Raw genomic sequence first — 12,096 nt, forward strand, 5'->3', positions numbered from 1 at the left:
ATCGAATCTGATCATCTGGATTCTACCCCAGTGCTTAGCAGTGTTGGCACACAGTAAACACTTAATAACTGCCATTTTTTCAAAAAGGTACACTCTCTCCAGCTCTCCTATTTCACTGAGAAAATCACATTTCTAGGATCATTGGCCTGCCCTATCATTTGCTTTCATTAGCATAAATAAACCCAGAAGAAGTAGCATGGCGTGGTGGATAGAGAACAGGCCATATGGAGCTAACACTCTAAATAGGAGGGAGTAGGATTTTTTCCTATTTTTCATTCATTCATTCATCCAGTCATTCAATCGTATTTATTGAATGCTTACTGTGGGCGGAGCACTGTAGTAAGCTCTTGGGAAGTACAAATCGGTAACATATAGACGGTCCCTACCCAACAACGGTTTTCAGTTGAGGAAGCTGAGGCACAGAGATGTTAAGTAACTTGCCCCAAGGTCACCCAGCAAGCAATTAGCTCTAATTCCAACTCCGCCACTTGTCTGCTGTGTAACCTAGGGCAAGTCACTTCACGTCTCTGGGCCTTGGTTCCCTCATCTGTAAAATGGGGATTAAGACTGTGAGCCTCATGTGGGACAGGGACTGTGTCCAACCTGATTACTTTGTATCTACTCCAGCACTTCGAGCAGAGCCTGGCACATAGCAAGCACTTAAGAAATACCATTAAAAAAACCTCCAAACTTGGCCCAGCCTGGATTAGAATCCAGGTCCTCTGACTCTCAGGACTATGTTCTTTTCACTAGGCCACACTGCTTCTCCCTTTCCTGAGCTTGCATCACGCTTAGTGGAGGCTCTGCTTGACATGCTGGGGAGCCGGGAGAGTTGGGGTTCTCGCTCCTCTCTCTCTCATTGCATGTTTGCAACAGCCGCTGGTCCCACCGACCTCCCCTCCACGGCCTTGCCTCCCAGCTCACCAGGGGCACCAGCTCTCCTTTCTCCATGATGGCCGACAGTTTCTTGCCCCTCTCCGAGCCCGAGTTGACCTCGTCCCTCAGGAGGTCTCCGGTGGACAGGTGGGTGTAGCCGTACTTCTCCACGATCTTCTCACACTGCGTCCCTTTTCCCGAGCCGGGCCCACCTGAGAGAGACCCGAATCAGCAGTCCCACTCCAGACACCCAATTGCAGCTGCCTGGAAACAGGGATCGGGTCTGGTCCTGGATGGCTGCAGATGGGGCCTTATTACTATTATTATTACTAATGATGATGATGATGGTATTTGTTAAGCGCTTATTATGTGCCAGGCACTGTACTAAGCACTGGGGTGGATACAAGCAAATTGGGTTGGACAGAGTCCTTGTCCACAAAGGGCTCACAGTCTTAATCCTCATTTTGCAGATGAGGGACTCGAGGTCCAGAGAAGTGAGTGACTTGCCCAGGGTCACATGGCAGACAAGTGGTGGAGCCAGGATTAGAACCCAGGTCCTTCTGACTCACAGGCCCTTGGTCTATCCCAAAGGCCATGCAGGTTCCAAGAACCTAACACAACATCCCCCAGTGAACCCACCTGCTCCTCCATGCTCAGGAGGGGGCCTTGGACCTCAGGGTGGTCATTTTATCCAGCTCCCTACCTCGTGACATGATGTCCAGAGACTAGCACCCTATATCCCAGAAACACATTTCTACCCCGAGTGGCAGAGAATAATGGCATTTCCCTGTTTTTAGAGGAATCTCACAAGGACAACTAAGTCCCTGACCCTGGCTCCGGATAAGCATCACTTAAATTATTCCAGGCAGATTGGAGTTGATTCTAACCATGAAGTGCCCCAAGGAAGGGGTTTCCATAGGATCCTTTAATAGCCTACCCTAGTGTCTCCCCAAGCCATTCGTCCCGGTTCTCTCTGATATTTAACCTCAAACCTTCTTGCTACAAATGAAGCCTGGTGGCTTCAAAATCTACTTGAAGAGGCATGGTCTAGGGCAAAGAGTCTGGGGCTGAGAATCAGAGCCCCAGGGTTCTAATCTCGACTCTGCCACTTGTCTGCTTTGTGACCTTGGACAAGTCACTTAACGTTTCTGTGCCTCAGTTTCCTGGTCAGTAATAGGGGAATGCAATGCCTCTTCTCCCTCCTACTTAGACTATGAGTTCCATGTAGGACAGGGACTATGTCTGACCTGATTATTCTTTATCTACCCCAGTGCTTCGAACAGAGCACCTGGGTAGATAATAATAATGATAATAATAGTAACTATGGTACTTATTAAGCACTTACTGTGCGCCAAGCAATGTTTGAAGCACTTGGGTAGATATAAGTTAATCAGGTTGGACACAGTTCCTGTCCCAAGTGGGGCTCACAGTCTTAATCCCCATTTTACAGATGAGGTAACTGAGGCTCAGAAAAGTGAAGTAACTTTCCAAAGGTTAAATTGCAGACAAGTGGCAGAACTGGGCTTAGAACACAGGTCCTTCTGACTTCCAGGCCACACTACTTCTCTGATGTCGTTCTTCTGACTCTGCACATGCTCCTTACTTTTGGCCATTCTCCCTCCTCTGTCCATCCCACCCCTCTGACACCAAAGTCCAGGATCATGGCTCAGGGACAGGAAGGACCGGATCTCTGAACTCGGAGCGGCAGCAGTTGGCAGGTGGATGGGGAGAGGCTCTCTTTTGGTCAAGGAGGGTTAGAACAAGAAGCAGCGGCAATTTGGAAGCAAAGACTAAGGAACTTTAGTACTTCTCCCTCCTGGTCATGCTCATCTATCTATTTTACTCTTCATCCTTTATTTCCTGGATTTGTAAACGCCCCCCATTGCAGGTGAGCTATTATTCTTTCCTACGTGGGAAGCAGCGTGGCCTAGTGGAAAGAGCCTGCACTTGGGAGTCAAAGGACCTGAGTTCTAATCCTGGCTCTGCCACTTGCCTGCCACTTGACTTTAGGCCAGTCACTTCACTTCTCTGAGCCTCAGTGACCCCATCTGTAAAATGGGGATCAAGTCCTGCTCCCTCCTACTTAGACTGTAAGCCCCAGGTAGGACAAGGGACTGTGACCGACCTGATAAAATAGTCTCTATCCCAGAGCTTAAAACAGTGCTTGACATATAGTAAGCACTTACCAAATACTGTAATTATTACTATTATATGTTTTTCCTACCCCACCTAAGTTATAATGATAATAACAATGACATTTGTTAAGCACTTACTATGTGCAAAACACTGTTCTAAGTGCTGGGGAGGATACAAGGTGATCAGGTTGTCCCACGTGGGGCTCACAGTCTTCATCCCCATTTTACAGATGAGGGAAATGAGGCATAGAGAAGTTAAGTGACTTGCCCAAAGACACCCAGCTGACAAGTGGTGGAGCCGGGATTTGAACCTGTGACCTCTGACTCTCAAGCCCAGGCTCTTTCCACTGAGCCATCCTGGGTTATAAGCCTCCAGGGGCCTGGAATCATCACTGAACTATTTATTTGGTATTCACCCGGCGTTTAGCTCAGTGCCTAATACACAGGAGGCGCTTAATAAATAAACTAACTACCTAGTTGCAACTGTCCTGCAGTCATCAAAGTATCCTGTCCTAGCCACTGGGGTCCTCCCCAGCAACCCTCGTCCCTCTTCCTCCCCTGTTCCTCAGTCCCCAGGCCGGGGCAGCTCCTGGTGGACTGTTGGACGCTCAGTCGTGAGGAGCCCAAAGCTGCTCCTCTAGCCACAGAACTCTACTACTTCTCTGTGTTTTTTATTTTTTGGATTTGCTCTTGCCTTCTATATTGTTTTAGTGTGTTTATTGCTTTGTCTCTCCTTATTTACACAGCAGTCGCCGGCCCCCCTTCCCCATTTTAGATCTCGAGCCTCTTGCGGGCTGGGGACGTCTTATTCTCACCTGGGTGGTCTTTCTCAGGGCTCAGTATAGTGCTTTGCACAAGTAAGCGCTTCATAAATATTGGTACTATGGCTCCTGCCCCCTACCAAGGGCCTGGGCAGTGTGGGGGTGCGGAGGGGAGGGAGGGAAAGGTGTCTGAGAGAAATCGGTCAGAGCCTGAGGCCTTCCAGAAACAGCCAAGAGGGAGCCCAAGGGCACCCCCAGGATCCCATGAGCCACCCCTCATCCCCCCAACAAGCCACCCCTCGTCCCCCACTTACCCACCACGAAGATGATCTTGCTTTTCTTCAGTTTTTCTGGAGGAGAAGGAGACAGTGAGTTAGATCCACAGGGCCTGAGAAGTGGGATCGGGCCAGGGACGACCCCACGGGGGGCAGGGATTTCAACTGAGCTGGTGCTGTGGAGGGCTTGGGGTACCTTTAGCCATGTCATCATCCTCGTTGGATTTGAAGAAAAAAGAGCACGAGCCTCCCATGTTTCTGTCGGCCTGGTTGTTCCCTGGATCGGCCCCCTCCCCTCCTCCTCTCCCACTCACTGCATCTTACTGTCTGCGCTGGGCCTAGGCCACAGGGCCAGAGGGCGGGACTGGGGAGTTGGCGGAGGAGTGCAACACACGTTACCATGGAAACAGTTGTTGGGGGGGGTGGGGGGGGGGGCGTGGAGGAGGCCTGAACCACAGGCCCTTGACTGCCACAGTGTTCTCTGTGGTCTCCCTGGCAGAAACTTCCCTTGAGCTGGGGAGACCTAGCAAGGAAGGTTAGAGCAGGGCCTGGCCAACAGGTTCAAATCTCATCACCCCCAACTCAGAAAATAATCATTCAAATTATGGTATTTGCTAAGTGCTTACTATGTGCCAAGCACTGTTCTAAGCACTGATCGAACACAGTGCCAGTCCCGGAGGCTGAGGATCATGGGATCCTAGAAAGGCAACTCCTAAGGTCCCAAGAAGCTGTGATAAACGCTCCCTGATCCCCATAATCCACGTTTTGTTTTGTTGTCTGTCTCCCCCTCTAGACTGTGAGCCGGTTGTTGGGTAGTGACCGTCTCTATATGTTGCCAACTTGTACTTCCCAAGCACTTAGTACAGTGCTCTGCACACAGTAAGCGGTCAATAAATACGATTGAATGAATGAATGAATGAATGAATAAACCGCCTCTATGGGGTCCAGTTGGAGGGTCAGGGGAACAGCCTCTGCCTTGCTGGGGTGGGGAGACAAATGAAGGGACTCCCATTTCAGGGGAGTCTCCCCAGCGTTTGACCCTCTCACTGACCAGACAGCTTGCTCACTGTGGGCAGGGAATGTGTCTGTTTACTGTTATATTGTACTCTCCCGAGCACTTAGTACAGTGCTCTGCACGCAGTAAGAGCTCACTAAATATGATTGAATGAATGAAAGAACAGGGAAGGCCCCCTGGAGGAGTTATGATTTCAGAAGGACTTGGAAGTTGGGGTGGGCAGTGGTCTCTTGAACATGAAGGGAAGGGATTGATTGATTGTTCTGTTTCTATCAACCCAGACTATAAAAACTGACACTGCAATGGAAGATTATCAGTGGGGGGAAATGGTGATTTAATATATAATCAAGGGGGGGAGAAAAGGTCCCAAAACGGCTGCATTTGATCTGCCAAGGGTCCAAACAGCTCCTGCCCCTTTAACAGCTACAGGTCCTAGGATGAGGCCCAGTAATGACAGAGAATCAGTGCCAGCCCTGGGGCAGTGCCAACCTGGCATCCCCTTTGAATAGTCCCAGTTGTGGTCACTAGGCAGAGCTCCAGGAAACCGGGAGGCAGCAGAGCTCCCACCACTACCTAGCAGGCCTCAGCCTGTCCCTTAATTTCCAGGCACAGGACTACGGGACTGAGTGGCCTCTAAAAATAAAATCCAGGGGAGGGAGAGGAACATGTGGCCAAGCTTTCTGGAGACATAGGAGAGGTCTCCTGATTACAGCTTCTAAAATTAAATCACACCTTGTAGATGGCCCCTGGAGTCCAGGACGTTCTCAGGAAGGAGACCCCCCAGGAGGAGGAGGAGGAGGTGGAAAAAGAGCCAGAAATGAGGCCCAAGGGGAAGATGGGAGCCTCCAGCAGGGATCTAAGGGGGAGGTGGGTGGGCCTTCAGTGTCCCAGACTGCTCTAGAGGCAGGTGGTCTTTCCCACCCTTGCTGAGGGGGATGGGTTGCTTTAACTGCCCGGGGGGCAGTGCCCTCCAGTCAGTCAGTCAGTAAATCATATTAGTGTGGCTCAGTGGAAAGAGCACAGGTTTGGGAGTCAGAGGTCATGGGTTCAAATCTTGGCTCCGCCGCTTGTCAGCTGTGTGACTTTGGGCAAGTCAGTTAACTTCTCTGTGCCTCAGTTACCTTATCTGTAAAACGGGGATTAAGATTGTGAACCCCACGTGGGACAACCTGATCACCTTGTATCCTCCCCAGCGCTTAGAACAGTGCTTTGCACATAGTAAGCGCTTAACAAATGCCATCATTATTATTATATTAATTGAGCACTTATTGTGTGCAGAGCACTGTGCTAAGTGCTTGGGAGAGTATAATACAAGACCTCTCACTTCAGTCAGCTACTTCTGAACTAAAGGGAGCCAACTGCCCTCTTTAAAAAAAATTTTTTAATGGTATTAATGGGGTAGATACTATAAGCACATTTTGAACAGGGAATGTGCCTGCTAATTCTGTTATATCGAACTTTCCCAAGCACTTAGTGCAATGCCTGGTGCACAGAAAGTGCTTAACAAATACCATTGATTGTTTGATTGTTAGAAAATAATCAGGTTGAACACAGTTCTTTTCCCATATGGGGCTCACAGTCCAAGTCTGAGAGTTTCCACCATGAATACCCAATCCTCTCTTGTGTTTGTGTCACTCTATTTCTGTGTGTGTGTGTGCGCGTGCGCATGTGTGTGAGAGAGCATGTGGGTGTACGTATCTCCCAATTCAGGAGGAGAGCAAGTGGGTATATTTCAAATTAAGTTCTGTGCTTCCTAAGTTTCCTGTCCTGAATACTGGAGGTTGAATATAATTACAGCAGGTTGGACAAATCAATGAATTTTATTTTATTTTACATATAGAGGGAGAGGATAAAATGCAGATGAATCAAAGGACAGAGAAATTAATACTCTACCCTATGGTCCAGGTTCCTGGCCCATTTTTATCAAGGCTGCAGACTGACTCTAGCTCTTCGAGGACTCACACTGGCACCCAAGAAAGGGGCCACTCAGGACGGGGAAATCAGATCAGTGCCAAAGAACCGGCTGGCATTTCTCTGGTGACCCCTGGCCTCCAGCAGAACAGTATGGGGGAAGGAACTTCCTTCTCAAGGAGAGGGAGCCCGGGACACTAGGATCAAACCAACCCAGGAGGGAAATGGGTGCAGAGGAGAAAGCTGCAAAGAGGCAGAGGAACTGGGAATCAATAAATGGTATGTATTGAGTGCCTGCTGGGTGCAGAGCACTGTACTAAGTGCTTGGGAGAGGAAAATGAAACAAAGTCAGTAGACACAGTCCTTGTCCACCAGGAACTTACAATTTGGAGGGAAGGAAAAGAGGGGGCCTAAGAGGAAGAGAGAAGGGGAGCCAGAGCCAGAGGCTGGAAGTCCAATGTTCGGTGATCTCCCTTCTTTCCTCCCACTTCCCTCATGCCCCCTGCATGTGATCATACCTGCCATCCTGCTGAGATCGGGCCAGCGGAATCCTTCACTCTGAAAGGCAAAAGACTTGGGTGAGGGGGCCCTAGGGAGTCACACCCCTTTGGAAGAAAAGATGGCCCAGACTTTCTCCTCCTGGAGTAAAATGTCCATCCCTTTCCACCACCACCCCACCCACCATCACCCCCATGATTAATTCATTCCCCCTGAATTATTGACTCCAATATGCTGGGTTCCAATTTCGCTCTGTCTACTGGGGGAGCTGTGTGTTTCAGCCCCTTCCCACACCTGGTGGTTCCCAGGGAGAAAGTGGAGCTTGACGATCCCAGGGCAGGGACCCGGGGCAGGCGGGGGGTGTCCTTGGACCCAATCAAACAGCTCAGTGTTTCCCCTCTCTGGGGCCGGATCCCTCCTCCCCTTTTCTCCCCACAAGGACCCTGCTGACGCTCTAGCTCTCCTGGAGTGATCAACAACTCCCTTTCCCTGGAGACTCCAGGTTGCACAGAGCTCCCAGGGGGCTGAACAATGAGCGCATCCCACCAGCCAAAGTGGGGAGAGGAGAGCTGAGCATGGCCTTGCCGGTGGACAGTTCTGGGAAGGGGAGAGACGCCCAGAAGGGCTGAGGATCCAAGTTCTCCATCTCCGAGGGACCCACCATCAGTGCCCCACTGGCAGAAGCCTGGGGCCCGACAAATCCCCACCCTCACCCTCACCAGAGCCTTCTAAGGAGCTAAGATCACTGCGTCCTGGGATGCATCCTCTTCTTCCTCCCCTTCTCCCCCTCCTTCCCCTCAAGCTTCCCCTCCCTGTATCCAGGAGCCCGGAGAAGGCTCAGGATAGCTGGGGCCTCCTTCGCTGGGGCCTGGCTGAGTCTCCTTGGGCTTAAATTAAGGAATATGAGTGGGTGGGGGTGAGGGGAACGGGGGTTGGGTTTCACTCCCCAAGACCACTCCTAATAAGGGCAGCAGCCCTATGGCACCAGCCTGCTTCCCGCTCTAAGTATGCACCTGTTCTAAGAGCGGGGTCAGGTCTCCAGACCTGCACCCTGGGCTCCCCAGTCTGAGGTGCAGTGTGGCAGGGATCAGAGTCGAGTGAGTAGCAGCAACAGAGAAAGGGGTGGAAGGGTTAACTTCAGGACCCCATCCACCTCACTCCTTGCCTTCACCAACCATCCCTTTGACCTCGCAAGCTTCCCCTTTCATCTGATGGTTCAAGGGCTGGCACTGGGAAGACTCTGCCCGCCCCCTCAGAGCCCCTTCCCCACACCCCTCCCTTTTCCTGGGTGGCCCTGGAGAGAGAAGCCAGACTTGGGGAGGTGCTCAGGCATCTGTTTCCTTGGCAACCTGAGGATCCTTAGATGGACGCTACCAGGAAGGGGGGGGGGGGGGGCGGCGGCGAGAGAAGGGTCCTCCCCAGGAAGGAAGGGAAGAGAACCCCATGCAGGTGCCAGGAGTATCTGCTTTCAGGAGTCTTGAATGGCTGAGACCTGAGGTCTGGGTTTGTGGCCCCTCGGGGACCTGCTGGGGGATTCCTGGATACCAGGAATTCTCCACTTACCCCTTTGCTGTGCCAATGCCCTTCATTTCTGACCCGCCGGCTCCCCGCTGTCTCACCTCCAGGGAGGACCCAGCTAAGGCCCAGCAAACTCATGACACCAGGCTCCCTTAGCCCCAAAGCCACCACTCTCCCCTCAGAGGCCTGTCAGTATGACCCACAGACAGAACACGCTCCCCAACACACAATCCCCAACTGCTCACGGAAACACCGGCTAATATGTGATCTAGATCAGGCTGGGACATGCCACGAGGCAAAGATAAAGACACACACACACACAGACACACACACACAAATAATTTCAACCATTTGGCAAGGGCATGTCCTGACACGGGCTAGCACGGTAACTGCAGTGAGGCAAAGACACCCGGACGTGACGGGATACGTAACCACCACTAAGGCAAGGCCACAGACTGACAACGACCCTCGCAGCTCCACACTCCTCCACGGCTACACAGCATTCCGTGCACGGAGGCGACGCGCGTCGACCAGGATTTCCAGGGAATAGCACAAAGGTGACCCAGGCAACCGGGATACCTGCGCCACCCCTGCCAGGGGCTTCCGACAGCGCGGATCCTGCCGGAAGCACGAAGGACAAATGCAGGGAGAAGAGGGCAGGGCTGGGGGAGGGTATAAGACCCAAACACACAGACACACACACATATGCACGCCCGCACAGGCTGACATCGGGACAAACCTCAGGGAGGGGAGACTGGTCATGGGGGCCGTTCCGGCAGCCACACAATGGGGCTACTGTGGACCCTGACTACAAAAACCACCCCCTGCCCCAGTCACACCTTGGAGAGAGTGGGCTACCGGCTCCCCCTGCCCTTCCCCCCAGAGAGACCCCATTCCCCCTCTCCCCTCTAAGATCTTGGCACTGACCTCTAGGAGCAGCACGGGGGATGGTGAAAGGGGTCAACAGGAGGCAGGTCCTGTCCCCCGCAGCCCGCTGTCCTTCATGTCCCTTCCCCGGTTATGCCTAGTGCTATATATAACGCTGTCACTGCGCACGGCATGCCGGGAGGGGAATCTCTGACAGCTTCAGCGCGGGATGGGGAGAGGGATGGGGATGGGGAGGGGGGAGCAGGAGTTGCTCCGCCCAGCCAGGCCGCGTGCAGGGATGTACCTCGCAGAGCAGTGACCCGGAGGGGACCGGGCTAGCGGAGATGGGCAAAGCAGAGGGAGCGACCTGAGTGGCTGCAGGGGAGGCTGGGCAGGTGGGCCCACAGGGTCAGCCACAGACAGGGAGGCGGGCTCACCAGCAAGGGCGGTTCAGGCCACTGGATCGGAACCGAGACTCCTCGGGTCACATCTCCGTTCCTCTCTGTGTTTTCTTTTCTACTACGGCCTAGTGGCAAGAGCGTGGGCTTGGAGGTCAGAGGACGTGGATCCTAGACCTGGCTCCGCCACTTGTCTGCTGTGTGATCTTGGACAAGTCACTTCACTTCCCTGTGCCTCAGTTACCTCATCTGGAAAATGGGGATTAAGACTGTGGGGCCCCATTTGGAACAACGTGATTATCTTGAATTTACCCCAGTGCTTAGAACAGTGTTTGGCTTAACAAATATCACAATTATTATTATTATTAGTGACAACTCAGACACTCCTCCTTCGTCCCTTAGGGAGTAAACAGAAGTGACCTCTGCAATTCATTAGGGTGACCCCCTTCTAACAAGTGTGAACGTGTCTCCCCGTCTCACTGTCTGAGGGTTAGGGCCTCAAGTAATAATAATTGTGGTATTTATTATTATTAGTAGTGATAGTAATAATAGTGGTGTTTGTTAAGCACTTACTATGTTTCAGGCATTGTACTAAGTGCTGGGGTAGATACAAGGTAATTGGGTTGGACAAAGTCCCGGTCCCACCTAGGGCTCACAGTCTTAATTTCCATTTTACAGATGAGGTAACTAAGACACGGAGAAATGAAGTGATTGCCCAAAGTCACACAGTAGATAAGTGGCAGAGCTGGGATCAGAACCCAGGTCCTTCTGACTCCGTGGCCTGTGGTCTATCCACTAGACCGCAAAGCACTTACTATATGTCAAGCCAGGGAAAAAACAAGATAATCAGGTCAGAAATAATCCATGTCCCACACTGGGCTCACAATCTAAATAGGAGGGAGAATGTCGTCACTATGCTCCAGCGGGACCCTGGGACCCTCCCCGGGGCTTCAACAGACACACGAGTCCAATTATTAGTAATAATAACAATAATAATTGTTATTTTCCCCATAGTCACCGTCACTAGCAGTGGGATCCTCCAGGCATGGGGGAGTGAGAAGGGAGTCCCAGTGCAACCCAAAAAGGGGGTAGAATCGTAGCTTCCCCAATGGATACCAGGACCAAGCTGAGTGCCCCATAGTGAATAGAGCACGGGCCTGGGAGGTCATGGGTTCTAATCTTAGCTCCACCACATGTCTGCTGTGTGACCTGGGGCAAGTCAATTCACTTCTCGGTGCCTCAGTTCCCTCATCTGGAAAATGGGGATCGAGACTGTGAGCCCCACGTGGGACGGGGACTGTTTCCAACCCGATTTGCGTGTATCCACCCCAGCGATTAGAACAGCACCTGGCATGTAGTAAATGCTTAACAAATACTATAATAATTATTATTATCATTACTGCTGCTCAAGGTCTCGCTGCCGCCCAAGGTCACACAGAGCCACACTCACCCTCCCTCGGTAGTTTGCTTTTGGTGTGTGCTTTGGCCCAGGGGATGGAGGAGAGATGGGGATAGGGGATTGCACAACCCAAAACATTGGTAGGAAATGGAGGAGTCGGGGTGGGTGGAGGGGAGGGAAGATGGGACCTTCAGCCCAGGTGGTGCATACTCAATCAAGAATTTGCCCCAGGGGGCAGAAAACCTAAGCATGCCATTGAAACCAGGAGATTTAGCTCAATCAATCAATCAATCAATCATATTTATTTAGCACTTACTGTGTGCAGAGCACTGTACTAAGCGCTTGGGAAGTACAAGTTGGCAACACATAGAGACGGCCCCTACCCAACAGTGGGCTCACAGATCACAGTCACAGAGTATTAGATGCTTCTTGGTGGATGCTCG

The 12,096-nt window shown here is 51.7% G+C and overlaps 1 protein-coding gene across 6 annotated transcripts in view; it reads right to left on the reverse strand.

Moving 5' to 3' along the window:
- Window positions 1–12,096, reverse strand: part of AK1 (adenylate kinase 1) — a 43,386-nt gene that overhangs the window by 14,820 nt on the left and 16,470 nt on the right. For 2 of the 6 annotated variants that reach the window (XM_038745656.1, XM_038745655.1), the window contains exons 9-11: window positions 7,492–7,531; window positions 4,087–4,122; window positions 925–1,088 (exon numbers count right to left, since the gene is read on the reverse strand). In XM_038745656.1, coding sequence (XP_038601584.1) covers window positions 925–1,088; window positions 4,087–4,122; window positions 7,492–7,531 — 240 coding nt within the window. Of the gene's footprint in view, window positions 1–924; window positions 1,089–4,086; window positions 4,123–4,243; window positions 4,418–7,491; window positions 7,532–8,484; window positions 8,563–9,034; window positions 9,143–9,916; window positions 10,007–12,096 lie in introns of those variants that run through there. The other 4 variants (XM_038745659.1, XM_038745657.1, XM_038745661.1 and 1 more) reach the window with 4 other exon arrangements.

Source organism: Tachyglossus aculeatus, chromosome 4 (genome assembly GCF_015852505.1).
Source record: "Tachyglossus aculeatus isolate mTacAcu1 chromosome 4, mTacAcu1.pri, whole genome shotgun sequence".
NCBI classification, from domain to species: Eukaryota; Metazoa; Chordata; class Mammalia; order Monotremata; family Tachyglossidae; genus Tachyglossus; species Tachyglossus aculeatus.